This window comes from Sciurus vulgaris (genome assembly GCF_902686455.1).
Source record: "Sciurus vulgaris genome assembly, chromosome: 11".
Taxonomy (NCBI): Eukaryota; Metazoa; Chordata; class Mammalia; order Rodentia; family Sciuridae; genus Sciurus; species Sciurus vulgaris.
This window is the reverse complement of record NC_136472.1, coordinates 15,739,745-15,760,555: the sequence shown is the minus strand read 5'-3', so window position 1 is coordinate 15,760,555 and position 20,811 is coordinate 15,739,745. Positions and strand designations below refer to the sequence as shown.

Genomic DNA, 20,811 nt, shown 5'->3' with positions numbered 1-20,811 from the left:
TTCACAAATAATCATAGTACAATGAATCATGGTTTTATCTATCTACTTATCTATCTATCCATTTACACACATACATACACACACACACACACACAAACACATATAACTATATATCACTTTATACAATTATTTTTATATAAAATACATAATCCTGTGATTCAATTATTTATATTATACATAATTAAATTCCACTAATTAAAATAACAATAATAAAAATAATGGCAATAATAAAAGAAGGCAAATCAGCAGAGTGGACCTGGTGGAAGTAGGAGTTGAGGGAATGGAGTTACTGGGAGAGAGACTATTAAAATTATATAATGTAAATATATGAATGCACGATAATGAATCACACTATTATGTATAATTATAACCCAACAATAAAAAATGAAAAAAAGACAAAAAGATTTGATATACCACGACACTTAAGGAACATTTTAAAACTTGCAGCATTCCCAGAAAATGGTACAGATGTTCAGACCAAAATAAGCAGACTATACACACTTAAAACTATGTTAGGGGCTGGGAATATAGCTCAGTGGTAAAGAACTTATCTTGTATGAACAGAGACCCAAGGTCAATACCAAGGACCAAAATAATTGTTTAATTGTTTTTTAAAAACTCACCAAATTAACAACAGCACCCGCACCAACAACCTCAGTGATTGAAATATTTCATTTATGGAGCAACCACACTAAAGTATTACAAAAGTCCAATTTTCAACCCATAAAGAATATATATGGAAAGAAATAGGAAAATATGGTTCCTTCACAGAAAACAGAAATTCATAGTAAATGGCCTAATGAAGATTGGATGTTGTATTTAGAAGGAAAAACATTTAGATCAGTTTCCTGAAATATACCCAAAGCAATCAAGGGAATATTGAACAAGGAACTAAAGGAACTCAGGAAAATAATATTTCCATGAATATTAAGTATCAGTAAAGATGCAAAAATTGTAAAACGGATCCAGATAGATACAAAATCTAAAATGCACAGTAATTGAAATAAAAAATTCAGTAGATTTTTAATGATGATTTGAGTTGGGGGAAGATTTAAGGATGTTGAAAATAAATGAATCACCAAATTCTGTAGGAGGTGTAGAAAAGACAAAAGAATGAAGATTAACATAGTAGATCCTGAGAGACCTATTGCTTGTTCCATATGTACCAACGCATGCATAACTGGAGAAGTAGAAAAAAAATCATGATTTAAAGAAATAAAGAATATTTAATATAACATGTCAAGATTCAATGTTAATAAAAAATATGAACCTCCTCTTCAAAAATGTTTAAAGAACTCAGAAGTATAAACCTAAAGAGATGCACACATGCATCATAATCAAAACTGTTAAAAATCAACAAGAGGATCATAAAAACTGGAAGAGATAAGCACCTTGTTATATCTTGAGTGACTCAAGTGATTCCTAGTCTGAATAATGGAGGTTTTCTCATCAGGAATCATGAAGGCCAGAAGTAGTAAGAAGACATATTTAACCTTGAGGGTAGGGGATAAAGCATCTAGAAAAAATCTCTTCTAACCACTTAGGTTTCCTTGCACTGCAACCAAAAGACCTGACAAGAACCATGCAGAGGGGAATAATTTGATATTGGTTCACAGTTTGAGGGTTTCACTCTATTGTTGGCCATGTTCATTAGTCTGGGCCCTGAGGTGAGGCAGCATATCACGATGGAAGGGTGTGGTGGAGGAAAGCAGCTCAGGACATGGCAACCAGGAAAGAAAGAGAGAGAGAGAGAGAGAGAGAGAGAGAGAGAGAGAGAGAGAGAGAGAGAGAGAGAGAGAGAGAGAAAGTCCCAAACACACCTCCTTGGCCTTCTTTCTCCAGCCAAACCCTAGTTGCCTATAATTACTACTCAGTTCATTCATATCAGGTGATTAATCTACTGATTGAATGAAGGCTGTCATAACCTAGTCAATTCACCATGATAACTCTTGGATTGTCTTACATTTGAGATTTTGGTGGGACACTTTATACTTAAATAATAACAACTATCCTTCAGGAATCATGGACAGAAGAGAGTTTGTAAGATAAGGGAAACTTCAGAGTTGATAGAACAACTTTCTTAATCACACAAAAATATTCCTCTAGTCTGAAATAAAGTGACTCCAAAATATAACTTGAACCCACATGACCCACATGGTCCATATTATGCACCATAAATATATGTAATTACCATTTACTGATTAATAAGAAAATTTGCTAAATATAAAATAAAGCAATTTTTAAAAAGATATCAGTCTTTGTGAAAGTGACCGCATATACTAATATAAAAATACATATGATTGCACATCACTGTGTTTTTGTTTGTAATTACAATGTTCCTCACTCAGGGGCTTATAAACAGATAAAAAATTAATTGTAAATCTCTGGTAATGAACATAAAATATATACAATTGTAATTACTGACAAATGTCAAGAAAAATGAAGAGATATTTCATACACGCTTGAAGCTTCATTGGCAATGTCCTAACTATAGCATTACTGTTCTTTCCAACTCTTAAGCATGCTCCTTCTTGCATATTTGGTCTTCTCAATCTCCATATTCATGGGAGTTATTTTCTTATAATAGATAGAGATAACTTTTGAGATATTAGTTTTATTTTTTCCCAATGTCTGATAACCATCTTTATATTTCAATTTGTTTTAATTAGTTATATATGAAAGGAAAAGGCACTTTGATATATATAATGGAGTCTAATTTTTCATTCTGCTGGTTATACATGGTATCAAATCTCACCGGTCATATAGTTAAATATGTATACAGGGTAATATTGTCTGATTCATTCTACTATTCTTCGTATCCCCATAACCCTTCTAAACAAAGAATTTGGTATTAAAATTGGTTATTGACTACATAATGTTGTAAATGTAATTAATGCCATTTTATTGTACACTTGAAATGGTTAAAATGTAAAAATTTGTGTTCCATGTATGTTTTACCACAATAAAAAACCAAAAAATTAATAAATATATATGAAATCATTCCAAAAAATTGGTTATGCAGGAGAAGAATCCTATGGATGAGTTTTCTGACTTTGTTCTAGAGATCTTGTAAATGGATCCCTAAAAAGATTTAATTGAAAATCACTAACATGTCTATTTTCAGTAGTGAAGAGATCACATTAGTCCATGGCTTGATCTGGAAATAAAAACACATAAAAGAACAACACTGTCTATCCAAATAAATCAATTATTGAAATCTCACAGACCTGAATAAACTTTTGTAATAATTTTAATGTATCCGAAACCCCCAAATTCTTTTTTAGAAACAAGTTTGCTGGCTTTAAAACTTGGGATCTTTAGCAATTGATTAAGTCTCATTTAGGAGGTGACTTAAATCTCTCATTATTGGAATTAGTGCACTTATAAGACAACCTGTGGAACGAGCTAGACTCTGGTTCTTTTTCTGCTTCCACTGGGTGAAGACATAATATCCTCCTTTTGGCCTTGAGACAGGTTGACTTCAAGTGCAAATTAAAATCCTAATCTGAATGAGAATCTACTGCAAAAGTGAGGGCAAGGATTGGGCATGAAGAGGATCTGCATGTCACCAATAGGTGACCTACAATGTGTCCTTGAATTAATTCCTAGACACACTGTATTGCTGATGTTTCCCAAAGCTTAGGGAGATTAGCTTATTAGAATGGATTTGTGATTTTAATCCTCATGTGCACCTGAAAGGCCTAGGAAACACACATTTGACCACAACTATGAGAATAAATAGTACTTTATGAAGGGAACCCACACATCAAGTGTGTTCTGTGATCACATTTTTTAGGGCAACCATCAAATGAGAATTGAGGCCATTAAATCAGTGAATAAATGAATTGAAGCTTCCTGATTTGGCAGGTGTCAGCTGCCCAAGGTAAGCTGCATGATATTGCTGTAATGGACAGAAAGTTGAAAGCAGCAGTCAAAATAGTCTGATATATGAATCCTCTGGATATATGAAGCTCATTATGGTGTTTCTGGAAGGGAAACACAAAGCAAGGCTATTAAATTATTATCGGATGTGTATGAGCAAATATACTAATCAGGTGAACAAAATCTACCAGAATGAGAAACACTTTGAGCTAATGTTACTCAGTCTATTCCCATCCTTGAACCAGTTTATAGACTCAGGACCACAATAAACTCACAATATTTATATTGTAAATGCTTTTCTTAAACTTCTCTACCGAGAACTCCTGCTTGCCCCAGGGCTGCTTCAAGCGACTCTGGTTACGGAGGAAAGTAGTGGCTTCTTTCCAAGCAGCTCCGCTTGCTCCAAGTGGTTTGGCATGGCTTCTTGCTCTTTTTGCTTACCTAAAACCGCCGCTTCTCACACTTAGGGCCTGACCAGCGGGACAGAAGACACGTACACTTCAAGGGTTCATCAAGCAGCTTCCCCTTTATTCAAATAACACCCTCAATATATAAGCAGTCTCATGCATAAGAAATTGTAACCAGATATGTCCATCCAATCCTTTTAAAGGTCAAGCAATCACTCGTTCAAGCATACATGTAAAGTATATGTCCACGCGCTAGGCAGCTGAACTGATTATAATACAGCCAATTGTAAACACGTTCTGCCTTTCTTCATGCATAATCAGAATGCCATTTGCTCTCTGCCAGTTGCCATCTTTGGATGCACGTGGAATAACCCTGGGCCCCGGGTTCCGCCCACCACTACTCCCCCTTTCTGTTTATAAAAGGGACCGTGCCTATCTTAGGTTGTCCACAGCAGAGCAACATCCTTACCCATCATTGGACAATGAGGCTCTAGCCCTCATTTCCTGTCTTAGGTTGGTATGAGCTCCCCATGAATCTTACCCGTCATTGGCTATGGGTCCAGCATAATAAACCAGACTTGGGGGGATGGGCCAGCATCAATTGTGATGAGAGCTTGGCAAATAATGGCTGTTTTTCTGCATGGATGTATATGCACAGGACAGATACAACACACAAGAGACCTCCCCTGGACAAAATCTTAAACCATTCTTTTCCCCCATAGAACAGCGGACTGCAGAAATGTGGCCAAATGTTGTAAAGTTAGGAGGATATAGAATACAGGAGTTGGTAAGGGGTACAGGATAGGGCCACATCTACTATCCCTCATAGTTCACGCGAGTCTGCTCCGTTAATATGGCGAGAATTCACCAGCACCATCAGCGGGAGAAGTCTCCTCATCTTCTTCCTGTTTTTGGATCTCTGTTGAGGCCTTGACCAATCTCTCTGGCACCCAAATCGGCGAGTGTGCATCCTGTGGGAAAACACAAACAGACCCTCAGGTCCAGATTAATACCGGATCTGGGCCTTTCCATTGTCCTGATAGAATGTCCTTCCAGAGCACTTGAGGTAGATGCTTTTTATTAGGCTCTGAATGACGGTCAGCAGCCGATCAGCCCTCAGAATCAAGATTTTAAAAATTTAAAATGAATAAGATAACAGACAATTTGTCTTTTGGGGATCTGAATGATGCCCTTATTCCCCTTTTTGTTTATAAGGCATATTTTTAAGTATTAAATAGGCATGCTCAACAGTGCTTTGTCCAGTAGGATTATAGGGAATTCCTGTGACATGTTGAATATCAAAGGTGGAACAAATTTGTTTAAAGGCCTGGGACGTATACCCAGGACCATTATCTGTTTTAATTTGTTTGGGAACTCCTAGGATGGAGAAAGAGTGTATGTAAACAGTGTATTATTACATCTTTGTTTTTTTCTCCAGTAAGAGCAGAGGCCATAATAAATCCTGAAAAGCTATCAATAGACACATGAATGAATTGTAGTTTTCCAAATTCTGAATAATGAGTTACATCCATTTGCCAAATATGATTGGGCTGAAGCCCTTTTGGATTTACTCCTAATGAGGGGTTAGGAATAAGTGTAACACATTTAGCACAAGACTTGACTATGTCTCAAGCTGTTGCCTTAGTAATTCTATAGCGTGTGCATAGAGTGGAAGCATTTACGTGAAATTTGGAATGAAAAGTTTTTGCATTTTCAAGTGTATTAAAGATGTGTGGGTCTCTGGTGGCCATGTCTGTTAAATCATCGTGTAAACTTAAAGGACCCGGAAAGCCAGTATGAGCCCAAACATGTCCAATAAAAAAAGGATTTTTTCTGTTCCAAATAAGTTTTTGTAAACTTTGCAAATATTTAGTAATAGTGGAGGTGAGGGAAATCAGACCAGTTAATTCTAAATTTTGAACAGCATTAACAACGTACTTGCTATCAGAGAATAGGTTAAAAGGTTCATGGTGGGTTTTGAATACTTCTATAGCTACTAATAGTTCCATTTATTGTGCAGATAGAGTATTAAACAACAATGTTTCTGTAACATTATCTATAGTAATAGCACCCGTACCATTTTTTGATCCACCATTAAATATAAGGGTAGCTCCTGCAATAGGTTCTTTTCAGGTGACTTTAGGAAAAATTATAGGATGTTGACTCCAAACTTGGAGAAGAAGATCAGATGGCAAATGATTGTCAAACACAGCAGAAGTACTAGTAAAGACCATAGCTCATGAATTTGAATTATTAATAAGATATTGTATTTGATCAGTAGTATATGGAGTAGTGATAGTTGAGGGATGTGATCCAAAGGTGGAAAGGGATACTTTTAACGCTTTAAGGATTAATTCTGCCACAGATTCAGTAAACAAGGCTAAGACCTTGTTAGGGGAATAATTCATGTGAACCCATAGAATAGGACCCTTTTGCCAAAACACTTTTGTGGATAACTTATTTGTGGCCAAGACAATGAATGATAAAGGCTTAGTTAGGTCAGCAAGATCAAGATGAGCCTTTTCCATAGCTGTTTCAACAAGCTTGAGAGCTGTTCGAGCCTTAGGGGTAAGCACTCGCTTAGAAAGAGGGTCAGAATCACCTTTAAGAATATCAAACAGGGGGCCCAAACTTGAGGTGAGTAAATGAAGGTAAGGTCTAATTCAGTTAATATCCTCCAAAAGTTTTTGAAAATCATTTAATGTTCTAAGCTCATCCACCTGAATGGTAATGTTTGCGGGTTTAACCATAATTTGATTTCTGATAGATCCCAGGAAGTTTTTGGTGTCTGTGATTTGTATTTTATCCATAGCAATATTTAAGCCCCATCTTTCAAGTGACTTTAGTAAGGAACTATAACATTGCTATAAGACAGTTTTTCCTTATGAGCTAGCAAAATATTATTCATATAAGGATAGATTAAAAGTTGAGGGTTAATTTGTTGATACACACCGGGGTGGAAATTAATCTGATTACCTTGCCCTTCATATGGTCCTTGGCCTGTCAGCATGTTTAGATTCCATTGAGGATTGCCCCCAACTGCATTACGTTGGGCAGTATCAGAACATAACTCCTGGTTAGCCACCTTCCATTTTAATATGGCTGCACTTTTGTTAGGATTGGAAGCCATACCCAATCCCCTTAAAGTCTGATCTGCCTGCTGAAGTGGCCAGGCTTTGGGCCATTCTGTAATTTTGATACTTTTGTCAGCCCCAGTACCTAATAAGCTCTCAAAACTTTTGCCTTCTATCACTAACTTTGTCATAGGCCTATCTTTTAAACCCCATGTTAATATGACCATATTTTGACCAGTAGAACCTAATCCCTTATTTCCCCTAATAATATTTTTTGATGGATATTGATCATAGCAACTGGGTAAGACCAACAATTGTGCTATGCGATCACCCTGAGCTATTATTGCTACACCTCTTGGTGAAGAAGCAAGGATTTTTATTTCTCCTGTAAAATCAGGGTCTATAACTCCAGGGACAATATTTAATCCTTTTAAAGCAGAAGAACTGTTCCCCAGAACTAGTCCCACTGTTCCTTTATGTAATGGGCCGACAACCAAAGTTGGTATTGGCTGTACTCCCATCTCTGGAGTTAATACTGCTCTGGCGGAGGCACAGAGGTCTATATCTAATATTTGATGATCTCTCTGATTGTTTTGTTCTTCAAACACTGGGAGTATTGGGAACACTGATTGAGATTCTACATCGCCCACTGTCTGGGGGCCTCCCCTGTGCAGCAATTAAATGCGCCCTTACAACTTGAAAAAGGGCAATGATCTGCATTATACACTGGAGGGCGTGGCGTGGTAGGGGTTAAATGCCACTGAGGTAACTTCTTTTCCGGCTCTGTCTCAGATTGCTCCTGTTCCTCAGAGTCTGAACATCTACTTTCTCTTTCAGAAGCTTGATTTGATTGTTCTTTTTCTACAATTTCTAATATCTTTTCCCCTTCTTTAACTGTTTTTGAGATTTTGGTTTTTTGGAAGTCAGATAAAAACAAACTAATGTACACAACGCTATAACAACAACAAACAGAAACCAACAAGAAAAGGTAACACAAACATTAATTTACACATATTTGTTATGGGACGTCCTTTGCTGTCTCTTGGGACAGTCTTTCAATATATTCTCTCTCTAGGAGAATCTTCTGTTAATATTCCCTCTCTAGGGGAACCTTCAGTTAAAACCTTAAGGTAATCGTTTCCTCAAATAGGGAAACCTTCTCATTAATTACGCTAGCGAAACTATTTTTTATATACCTGAGTGCTCTACCATTTCCTAGTTCGATCCTTGTTTGATCCTAGTTGGGGCCACCAATTACCGAGAAATTCTGCTTGCCCCAGGGCTGCTTCAAGTGGCTGCGGTTACGGAGGAAAACAGCGGCTTCTTTCCAAGCAGCTCCGCTTGCTCCAAGCGGTTCGGCGCGGGTTCTTGCTCTTTTCACTTACCTAAAACTGCCGCTTCTCGCACTTACGGCCCGACCGACCAGCGGGACAGAAGACACATACACTCCAAGGGTTCATCAAGCAGCTTCACCTTCATTCAGATAACAACCTCAATATATAAGCAGTCTCACGCATATGCAATTGTAACCAGATATGTCCATCCAATCCTGTTAAAGGTCAAGCAATCACTCACTCAAGCATACATGTAAAGTATATCTGTACACGTGCTAGGCAGCTGAACTGATTATAATACAGCCAATTGTAAACGTGTTCTGCCTTTCTCCATGCATAATCAGAATACCGTTTGCTCTCTGCCAGTCGCCATCTTTGGATGCACGTGGTGTAACCCTGGGCCCCGGGTTCCGCCCGCCACACTTCTCCAATGGTTTCTGTGGTCTTTTATTAGAAAAACTGTGAAGAGATATAGAGGATAACTAGAACTTTGGATGAACATTGAACTTTGACTCTGAACTGATGCTACCTTTAGATGGAAAGCATCACTGTAGATTACCATTAATCTCACACTACCAGTGTTACCAGATCAATCTCAAATGGGGTCTAGTGGCTCACCAAACCAATCTGTGGTTATTTCCACAGTTCCAGAATTCACTATCAAAGTAGTTACACTTAGCCTACTGCATAATTTTCACATCATTTACAGGCCCATGTTGTGCATATATTATGATGGAGAAGGCCAAGTGGAATTCAGTACAACTGCATACATCTGGAAAACAGTATATCAAAAGCAATGTCATGTGTTTGGAGGAATTGTAGAAGGCATCTCCAGGGACTTCCAAGTTGCAAGGTATATCAGTTCCATGGTATATCAGTCACATTAACTATTTGGCCTGTGCACACACTAGATGTATCATGGATAATAAATGTAAACTATGGGAAGCTAAAGGAAGTGTGCACTCAATGGCAGCCACTCTAGAAGATCTGGCTTCACTGTGTGAGCTATGAACACATCAGCTGGATTTGAGTGGTGGCTGCTTTTGTTTTGGCTTTTGTTTCATCCTTGTTAATGATGATAACCAGAGAGTATCTGCTCTATTTGGCAAAGACATAAAAACACTTTCAATGTCCCACCTCAGGGATGCTCATTCCCTCTGGTAGGTGTGGCAATTAAGTCCTCAGAAAGCTACCGCACCCTACCAGGTCCCTAACCCTGTGGGCTATTATATCAATGATATTATTGGGACTGGACCTAGTGATCCAGAAGTAGGAATGTAGTATTAGTAGAAAGTCACCTAAATACCAGTGGGTGGGAAATAAATGAAGCAAAGTTTCAGGTCCTTCTTTTTAAGTGAATTTTCTAGTATTCATGTTGAGTGGTGCATCTTAAGACATCTCTTTGAAGCTAAAGAATGGATCATTTCATCTGGTCTGTCTTTCAGAAAGAAGTGCATCACTGTGTAGCTGTCTTTGCATTTTAAAGGAAATGTGTCCTTTCTTTGGGTGTGAAGGTTCTCCAATAGTTCCTGGCTACTGTGTAAGATGCTCTGCCTCCTGGGTGTCATGAGTCAGAGGATCTAATGATCCTAGACTTCTTATTGGCAGATAGAAATGCTTTTAGAGCCTTTGGTCACTGTGTGGAAAATGTAGTGCAGGCTCCTGGGATTAAGGAAGGAAACATGATGATTCCTTTTAGAGAATCACTTTCTTTTTGACAAATAGATTTTGGTCTTCTAAGATGCTTTTGCCTTTGTAAACATTGAACACTTAAACATGGCCTAACAATTTGCCATGTGGACTAAGCCATTTACCGAACAATGATTTTTGGCTGATGAAGCCAGAATTAAGGACTGGTAGTTAGTGTAGAAATAGGGAATCGAATCGGGTCAATTTGAGGAAATGAAGCCATCTGCCTCTGGAAGTTGGAGACTGCCCCTGGAAGAATGGAATGTCAAGGATCTCCGGAGCTCACTGATTACCAAATTTACCTCCCTTTATCAAGGACTGCAAGCAAGGAGCTGCTAATTAATGCCCCCTGGGCCCTTGCCTGGCTGAATCACTTTGGCCCTCCCCCTGCCCATGGCTTTTCACTTAATGTAAAACCAGGCCTCTATAAATGGATTTGTGTTACTCCTTTGAAGGTGGATAATGACACTAATTGGGAAAAGGTAAAGAATCATCTTAAAAGAGTTTGGAATAATACTAATATAGCTCTGGACATTCAGACTTTACAAAAACAAATAAAAATGTTAAGTCAAGCTCATCTTTCTGTGGTTCCAACAAAAAACCTGGCTACTCAAATATTTAACAATATTAGGCCACTATTTTCAAAAGTACTTTTCTAAATACTATTATTCAATATGGATTAATTGGAGTTTTTATTTTAATTCTTATCTTTTGTTTTCCAGTCATCCTCTGAGCAATCCTCAGACTGATCCAGAGAGTTAATGTCAAAGAAGTCATTGATTTCTTACAAAATAAAAAAGGGGGAGCTGCAGGGGCACCTGGCTTTCCTTACAGTGCTTGACAGAGTTCCACTGAAGGATGATTGCAGAGACTCATCCTAAAAGGATTGTAGCCAGATGTATGCCTCCCTAGCTTGGATGTTATTCTGTGGAGTTTTCCTATTAATATGTTACTCACTTCAGTCTGAGGATCTTGCTAGAGGTGATGGGAATAAGTCTACAAATTTCCAGAAAAACATCATGGAGACAAAACACATGTTGAAATCCTGTGATGTTAACCTCACTACAGAAGAATGTTTTCATTATGTTAAAAACCAAACACTGCATTTACTGGCACAGCCAGAACCTGTTGGGGCACAGAAACTTATAGATATCAATGTTTCCCCAAGTTCTAAGCACAAAGCACCTCCCACAGTAGCTACTAGATATAGAACAGCTTATTTTATCAATGGCAAGCCCTGGTGAGTAAGAATAATCTGTAAGGTTACAGTTTTCTCATAATCTTTCAGTAAAAACAATTTCTGCCTATGCTTTGGAAACTTCTTTGATTTTATTAGTCACAAGCCTGTCATCAAAGCCTGAAGAAAAATGTATATAAACCCAGCCTTCCCCAGAATAAAGTGGGAATGATTGCACCAGAACTAGAGTCTGTGTCTTTCATTCTCCATCTGAAGGACCTCCAAAAAGGAGACCCCAACTCTATCCCTCGGATCGATGGCAACCCCAATCAACCACAGGAGGCGTCACTTGATGCAAACCGCAAGAGGTGTTTATTCCAGCGCGCTGGGACCCGACTCGCGACTCACGCAGGAGTCCAAGGGTCGAGTCCCTAGCAGAAAATCTTACAAGTTTATAAAGGCAGAAAACCACACATGGGGGGGGTTGCACATGAAAGGGAGAAAAAGGGAAAAAAAAAAGAAAAAAATGGGGGAACAAAGCTGCCAGGAAATTCCAAAGGGGGTCTGAGTTGTCTGATAACATACAACATGTTTTACAATGTTTAACAACAGGGCGTAGATTCTGGTCAATAGTTTCTGGTAATCCTACTGTTTGAGCACTATCTAGTTATCTGGCTCAATTTACTCTTTTACTCTCTGTTTGGGGCTATTTCTTGGAACAGCTTTAGGTGCTTTTTTCCCATTACTGGGAGGACGACCTTAGGGATTTAAGATAACTGGGAGGGTGACCTTAGGGAGTTAAGACAATGGGAGGGAGACCTTAGGGAGTTGAGATAAAACAGCTTTAAAAAATGTTCATTCTTTAAAACAGCTTAAAAAAATGTTCATTCTTTCACATCCATTGCCAACGCTGTCTCCCCGCGCCCCCTTACCAGTGTGGAACCCATGGACCCCTGCTGGGGCTGGACCCTGGCAAGCTGATCTGCCCCACCATAAAATAAGGCATGGACAGTAGAAGTTCATTATCAAAAGAAATGGTATCTATATGAGTAGGACCAAGTGGGCCCTGAATTTAAAATAATACTCAAGAAGAAGTTGACAAAATCCATGGATTCTACTCCTACTACAATGCCTTCTTCCCCTATCAACTGAAATTTTGATCTCCCAGGGAATTATCTATATATAATTCCAGGGATTAAAAGATTGAAAATATGTTTACAGATGTTCCTGCATAATATGCAGATGCCACAATATGTGAAGAGCTATAGTACTAATGTCTCTTTGGGACATCCCTGATGGACAATGGTAAAGGAATGTCTGTCTACCCCTTGACAGGTCTTTTGGAAGAACACATGATCCTTCAGCTTTTTATGAGAAGAAGAAATGTTCAGATGTGTGATACTATATCATTTCTCATGACATGACCTGAGGAACCCCTGGGTAGTAGGGAACAGGAAAAATGTCATTGTAAAACTGGTGGGCATAAAATTTGGGGAAGATATGTGGAATTGACATTTTGAAATTAGTAACAACCTGACTATATGGGTCTAATATCAGTGCCCTCGGTCAAATGCTAACCTTAACAACAGGAAATTTAAATAATCAAGCAAATATTATATTTTGTCTAAGGATACCAGGCAGCCTTTCCTCAGTGAACGCTGCTATTTTCCAGTAGGATTACCAACAATGTGAGTATGGTGGCAGTCATGGGGATTACATACAGGCTCAGCATTATATACTACCTCTGACAAAAATGTGAAATGTGAACTATCTATAGCCATTGGTAAGAGCCTAATCTGCAGGCAGTAGAGACTAACAGTGAATCCCAGATTCAACACTGTTCTTGAGGTGTTCTTCTAACTCTCTGGAGGCAAGTTAACTACACTGAGCCCCTTCCGTCAAGGAAGGATGCCATTTTAATTGTCTTTGAAAAGACACTAACTACTGACTACTGTTTTTTTTTTTTTTTTTTTTTTTCACTGCACATAATACTTCCATGTCTAATTCTTTTATAGATCACAAAAGCCTTTTCCATTGCCATGTTGTTCTGGACTGCATTGCTTCTGATGAATAACTCACTTCACAGAAATAAAATGGGCAATGTCTCCAAAATCATGAAATTTACCAGACTGCTATTTTCAATGCCATCTTGAAGCAACTGGCTTGAAACAATGGTGGAATGGCAACTTGAATTCTCACTTAAAATTCTGGCTGGTGCAATACCTTTTTGGGCAGGATAAGGTTGTATATGAGGTTATATATGCTCTGAATCATCATCCTGAGTGTACTTTTTCCTATAATTGTTAATTTCCTGATTTCTGGAAGTGAGGAATGAAAATGGGATTGGTTCTATGGCTGAAGGTATTCTACCAGGGGATCTTAAAAAGATTCTATTGCATTGAAAGTCAAGTTTTCCACTTGTTCTTCGGGATTATCATTCATCTGGACCATCCAGTGAATAAAATTTTGTATTCCTTATTTTTGTCAATGATGATTAACAAGATAACACTGAACTACTGTTTCATAGTAGAGGTAAGGAAGATTGCACCTGAGATACAGGGGATCCCCTAGATATCGGCTTAGTTTTATCATTTGCAATGATTAAGTTCAATGGGAACTCAATTCAAGAAAGACTAGTAATGTTCCTGACCCTTCAGGAATGAAGATTTAGATTGTCCCTAAAGGTTAAAAACTATGACCACGACTGAAGGAAAAGAAGATAAGAGAATGTTAATGGAACTACGTAGTTAGAGCACCAGTTATGGCACTATGAGAAGTTAAAATTAAGAATACAATAATTATGAGAGTCCTCCTTATGTAGTTTATGACTGTATTGTGATATCTGAAATATATTTATTTATCTCCATGAACCCATTATCATGAATAATATGATGTGTTCACTTTAGACCATAGCATGTAAGTGCTATGTTGTTACCTTTACATAACAGTTATGGGATATCAATAGTAAGTGTAAACATCATTTAAAATATTCTCCTCCTTTGGTGTGGAGAGATCAGTATGTGTTTGCTTATATGTAGGACATTCATATTATGTTAGGTGGATGAATTGCCTCGTTATTGTCTTTATTAGGAAGTAAAGTATGTTCTAATGTGTTTTGGTGCCAGTCAACAAAATTGAATTTCTGATAATTAATTTTTATTTGTCAGCCACGGAAATGTTTGGGGATGATATTACCTTTTGATCCAGTGAACTTTGGGTTGGGCAAAATATGGTTGAGACTCAGGCACTGACTGAAGGCTTCAATGTAACATAACCACTGGATCCATGAGTTACAGAAACATTTCCAACAAATACTTTTAGACTGATCACACCATCAGCTCTTGTGAAACTTTTTCTGAGGCTTTGGACATGAAATAAACCATGAGTTCTAGTGAGTCTTTCTTTGCTGACCAACACAGCTGTCAACCCTCAAAATTTCAGGAATGTATTCCTAATAATGAATCTCTCTCTCTTCTCTGTTTCACACACATACATACACAATTATAATTAGTTCTGTTCCTATGGAGAATCCTAACTAATAAAAGCGCTGGGAAAATTAATAGATGAATGAGATAAGAATAAAAAGGTACATGATAAAACAATTCATTCAAAAGGAAGTTGTATCAGAAAATTTGAGGAGCAAGAAACAGATATAACAAAAACAGCAAAACTACAGAAGTTCTTTGTTATCATTTGTTACTGAATTATAAGTGAATGAAACTGTCCAAGAGGGTGGAAAAGGGAAGAATGTGTTTCAAAGCATGATTAAACCATATAAAGTTTACAAAAGACCTGCTTACATACGAAGACAGAAATAGCATGTAAATAAAAGGATAGAAAAATCTTTATTCCCTGCCACCTGATAACAAAAGAAGTTATTATTTGACAAAGTTGGTTTAAGTAAAAATTATTAGAAGGGAAAAATAAATAAACTGCATGATGGGTCAATTATTGAATATACTATTTTAAGAACCCATAGTCATCTAATAAGTGATTCTCAAAATATATGAAGAAATGTCATGAAAAGAAAGATCTAGACAGTTCTATAGGAATAGACCATACTATGGGACTTTTAATAATGACTAAATTGGCTAGAAAGAGGATCAAGATGAAATTGAGAATGTGAACATCATTGTAATCCAAAAGATCTTAACAGACACACTGAGTTCACTCTGTAAGAACTGCTTATTTCCAAGTCACATGAAACATTCCCAAGGCAAAACCATATCTTAGGCTAAAAACCTATTCTAAATGAACACAGGAAGATTAAAATCAGATCAAGCACCTTGACCAATCACAATGCAATTGAAGTAGAAATTGATGACAAGAAAAATTTTAATATTTACATAAGTAAGATTACATTAAATTCTATGAGTAATAATGGATGAAGAGTCTGTAAAAGAATTTCAGACAATCCAAAGCAACACCACACAAAAAAGTAAATTTTGTTAGAAGCAAAAATTTGTAATTGTAAGTGTTATTATGACAGTGATTTAAGGAAGTAAGGTAACTTAAAACTTGAAGAATAATAATAAAAAGTGAAAACATAACCTGAAAATAGCAGAAGGAAGGAAATAAAGATTAGAGGAGAGTAAAGATTTAAGATGTAAAATAAGGACAGAGACAATCAGAAAAACCAAATATTGATAGCATGGACAAAATGACAAAATTTTGAAGACCATAAAGAAGGAAAAATCAACTGATTAAAGCAACAAATAAATTTGAGGTTACAGCCTCTGAATTTATATATCCAAGAAGTAGAATTCTGTAAATAAGTATATACCAACATATTGTAAAACACTGAAAAAATACAAATTCCTGGAAATACCCAAGTAGCAAATGAGCTATAAAAAGAGAATTCTGAATATATCTATAAGAAGTGCAAAGAATAAATTAATAAAAATAATCTTCCAACAAAGCAAAGCCCAGGAACAGGGGGCTTCTCTTTGAATTCTCCAAAATTAACATATAATTGTGACGTATGGTGATGACGAGGAAGAAACTCCTTGACTGTTTTAGCTGGTTTCCTATGGCTGCTATAACAGTGATGCCAACGTGGAGCATTGGCAACACATGCAGAGTCTTCCACAGTTCTGGGAACCAGAAGTCTGAAACCACCTCACTGAACTGCAATCAGTGTGTCATCAGAGGCCTGGTCTCTACAACATCTCTAGGCGCAACTCTGTTACTGTCTTTTCCACCTTCAGGTGGCTGCCAGAATTCAATGGTAACATCACTTCAATGCTGTCTCACGGTTACCTTGCCAACTCCCATTTTGTGTGGTTATATTTTTCAAGTTTCTGTTCATAAGGATGCATGGGATTGCCTTTAGGGGTTTCTGCTCAATTTCAATGACTTCTCTTTCCTGAAATCATTAAGATAATCATACCTGCATAGTTCCTCTGAGCCATGTAGAGTATTTGTAAAAGTTCTAGAAAATAGCACTAGACTATTTTTCAGGCCATTGAGGAGTTTGTTGTGATACATAAATCACAGTATGCGCTATATTTGAAATTTTTCCACTAACAAGATAATTCCAAAAATAAATTATGAAATATGTGCAACATTAAATGGAGAAGATCAGAAAGAAATGAGTACAGGTATTGTGCATCTCACAAATGTTAAAATCAGAATCGTAAATGCTATTTTGCCTTTAAAAATGTCTTTGTAAATGCACTCTTGACCTCCTTGTTCCTCAGACTGTAGACCACAGGATTCAGCATGGGGATGACCATAGTATAGAATACAGATATGATTTTGTCAGTGTCCATGGAGTGGCTGGAGCTGGGTTGTAAGTACATGAATATTAGAGTCCCATAGAAAATGGAGACTGCAGTGAAGTGGGAGGCACAGGTGGATATAGCCTTCCTGTGTCCTGCAGCTGAGCGCATCTTCAGGATGGACAAAAAAATAAACATGTAGGATATTAAAATCACTAAAAGACCAAAAAAGATGTTGAAGCTGGCTACGTAAATAAGAACCAGCTCATTAACATGTCTGTCAGAGCAAGAGAGAACTATTACTGCTGGAATATCACAGAAGAAGTGATGGACCTCGTTGGAAAGACAGAACACAAGGCTGAAGGTGTTCCCAGTGTGGATGGAGGCATTGATGAATCCAATGACATAGCAACCTAAGATCATTGAAGTGCACACCCTGGTTGTCATGGTGGTGGTGTAGTGCAGGGGTTTACACACTGCTGCATAGCGATCATAAGCCATTGAGCACAAGAGGAAATTTTCAACTGTAGCTGAGACTACAAAAAAGTACATCTGAGCAGCACAAGCATTGTAGGTGATGACCTTGTCTCCTACCAGGAGCCCAGCCATAACTTTAGGAGTGACAGATGAAGAGTAGCAAAAGTCCACCAGAGACAGGTTGCCAAGGAAGAAGTACATGGGAGTGTGGAGACGGGAGTCCAAGACAATCAACAGGATCATCCCCAGGTTCCCAGCCAGAGTGATGGTGTAGATGAGCAGGAATGTCAGAAAGAGGGGAAGCTGCAGACCTGGGTCACTGGTCAGTCCCAGAAGGATGAATTCTGTTACTTCTGTCCTATTCTCCATCAATGTTATCTGAAGAAGATTGTGATGTTTTACAGCATTAGAAAAAGTAAAAATATGATGAGGAAATTAAAGTTACCTTGGGAAGTATGCATCCCTTATGTACACTTTCAAAAACTTGTGTGATAAAGTTTTCCAGCAAAAGCATTGAACTTAAAACCATGTTTGGTGCACAAGTTATATATATATTTATAAAAAGTTATTTATAATGATATATATAAGACAGTTACATCCTGTCAAATTGACCATAATTTAAAAATTTTATGTGCTCTAAACTTGGTTTAGACAATTTATTACCCTGTTGAAAGTAACATAAGGGCCTGTAAATCTCGACAACCATGCACTTTGCCTGAGCTGCCAAAGCTGTCCTTCCACGTTACTCACCTACCTACAACTATTCACAACACATTAGATGTTTTCATTATTTCCTTGCAATAATGTGAGTTTGTTTTAACATTTATGAAAATTATGAAGCAAAGGAGGCTTGGAAATGTCTTCATGTATTTGTAAATAAGTAATATCTGGTCATTTCTGCTGTGCATCCATGGAAAACTTTAACTCATTTTGAGTGGTCCCTGAGTATAATGGTCTAATCTGAATTTAAACCAAAGTGAATTTTACTCAGTTTACAATTGCACCTTGTCTCCTTCAGTTCCAACACTGTATTTGGGACACCACAGAGAACCAAGTGAATGACTGATTAGGGGATGATTTCCTCTCCTTCAGTATATGTTTGCTCTAGGTATAGGCAAAAGAAGTCAATAAATAATCCAGAACAGATGCCTCTTTCAACTACAAATGAATCCTAAATGAAAGAGCCATCTCTGAAGGGCATGATAAACTTTTATCAACACCCTCAGGCTCATTTTTACCAGCACATCTACACATGTTGTTGGCTAACAAGATAACATTGTAATTAGGTTGAAGAGGGATTTACATCTGAAATCTACACAGAATATCCCTAATAATAGGAATCACAGCTCTAGAAGAACTCTATTCAGTATGTAGAGGTCATCTTCTGAGAAGCCATGTCATCAGACTGAGCAGACATACAGTTTGGGATCTAGGAAGAAACTCACATCAAACCTACCACTAATCACTAAGAATCACCAATCCTAACACTACTATCCTGAGCACATTATGTCCATCTGCAAAATGGGAATCACAACGAGGACTACTATGAGGTATCATGGTGCAGAGAAGACAATACTGGGTGTAATCACAGCCTGTTGAGTGTAGTTATCATGTTCTTATTAGGATGGGTCAGGGTCTTTATCTTGGTTTTGATGGAGGTGACTTCAGTTGTTGGTGATTTTGAAGTTCTGAAGCTTCTATCCCCAAATAGCCTTTCTCCTCCACAGGTCCACTGACAGTTTCCGGTCTCTCCACTGTCATTCTGTCCTTGCTCCGAGCATGTGATTGGTGCTCCTGTAATTTCAATGGGCCATACTCTTTCAAAATTTCTTCCTTAAAATCCATATATTTAGTTTGAATAGAAGAGTCAATTGTCCCTACAAATTTTTTTTTCTTTCCTACTGTCATTCACAGACAAATCTCAGAGACCCAGGATTAAACACTTCCAGCTTAAGGACTATCTAGCTTTTAATGTGCTTTAACTATATGTTCCCCATCCTGTATTATTATATTTCAATTTGTTCTTTGTTGTTATATTATTTTCATTTTTAAACAAATTTGCATTTAAGCCTTTGGGAGAATATCCACCCCAAAGTAACTGCTGTTCCCTAACATCACATCTTCTAGTCTTTGACTACTTCCCTTTATGTTCCTGCTGTCTGAAGCACTTATGTTGATTTAACTTAACACACATCACCTTAAGCAACATACTATGTTCCACAGCAGATGATAAGGGCTTTAGACATTCATGTGTGTTGTAAGGTAGATAGCATAGTATTTTTACTAAATATTTGAGGACATTGAGGGTTTGGGAAGTTTTTGATCTTCCAAAATTAAATAGCTAGATTGAGAAAGTCTCAAAATGCAAGAGTTAAAGTCATCTTCTCCTTAATCTAAATGAATGCTTTCAGTTCCATTATTGTTAAAGTGGGTGTTATGGTAGTAATTAGACTAGGTAGTAATTCGGTAGTAATCAATAAGCATTAGACTACACGGGAAGAAAGGGCATTTCAGAGCTTCTAAATCCTAAGGATCCCTTTTTGGTTCAAGAATGATCATTTTCTTCTTCAGGGGTTTTGTTGTTTGCTCATTTCACTTATACTGAGTAGTAAAGACATAGTGCACAAGACAAAATCCCCAGCTAACCAATGAGAGCATCTTCTGCTTTATATTTTCATGCATATTTTTATAAAAAACAGCATGATTTGTCATGAGAATCACTAAATCATTTGTAATGGGCATTTTTGGCATTTGTATCCCAGAGTCTCCTCAATTTTTCAGAAAACTGTTGAATCCATTTAATTGTCTCTTTAATTATTTATAATTATAGTCACCCCATTGTTCTTGCATAAATTACACCTCTCATCAAGAATATTAAAGGAATATGGAGCTTACCAGTTTCATGAATGAGGAAAAAATAACTCTCAATCCCGAATGGTCAATCAGAAATCACACAATCAGCCAAGGAGTATTGCATAGATTCTCTTAGTAGATCTCTCAGGCTGTAGTCAACAGTTTCCAAGTTCTCTCAGGCATGAAGTAATGTGGGAA

The 20,811-nt window shown here is 37.4% G+C and overlaps 2 protein-coding genes across 2 annotated transcripts in view; one reads left to right on the top strand and one right to left on the bottom strand.

Moving 5' to 3' along the window:
* The window catches only part of LOC306638408 (olfactory receptor 5B2-like), a gene marked incomplete at both ends in the record, with an annotated part of 301,086 nt that overhangs the window by 230,480 nt on the left and 49,795 nt on the right, over positions 1-20,811 (top strand). The gene's annotated exons all lie outside the window — the stretch shown is intronic.
* Positions 17,206-18,129, bottom strand: LOC306639114 (olfactory receptor 5B3-like; the record flags this gene model as incomplete). The annotated part of the gene is made up of 1 exon (XM_079102539.1): positions 17,206-18,129. The coding sequence occupies one exon, from the start codon at positions 18,127-18,129 to the stop codon at positions 17,206-17,208; it is 924 nt and encodes a 307-aa protein (XP_078958665.1).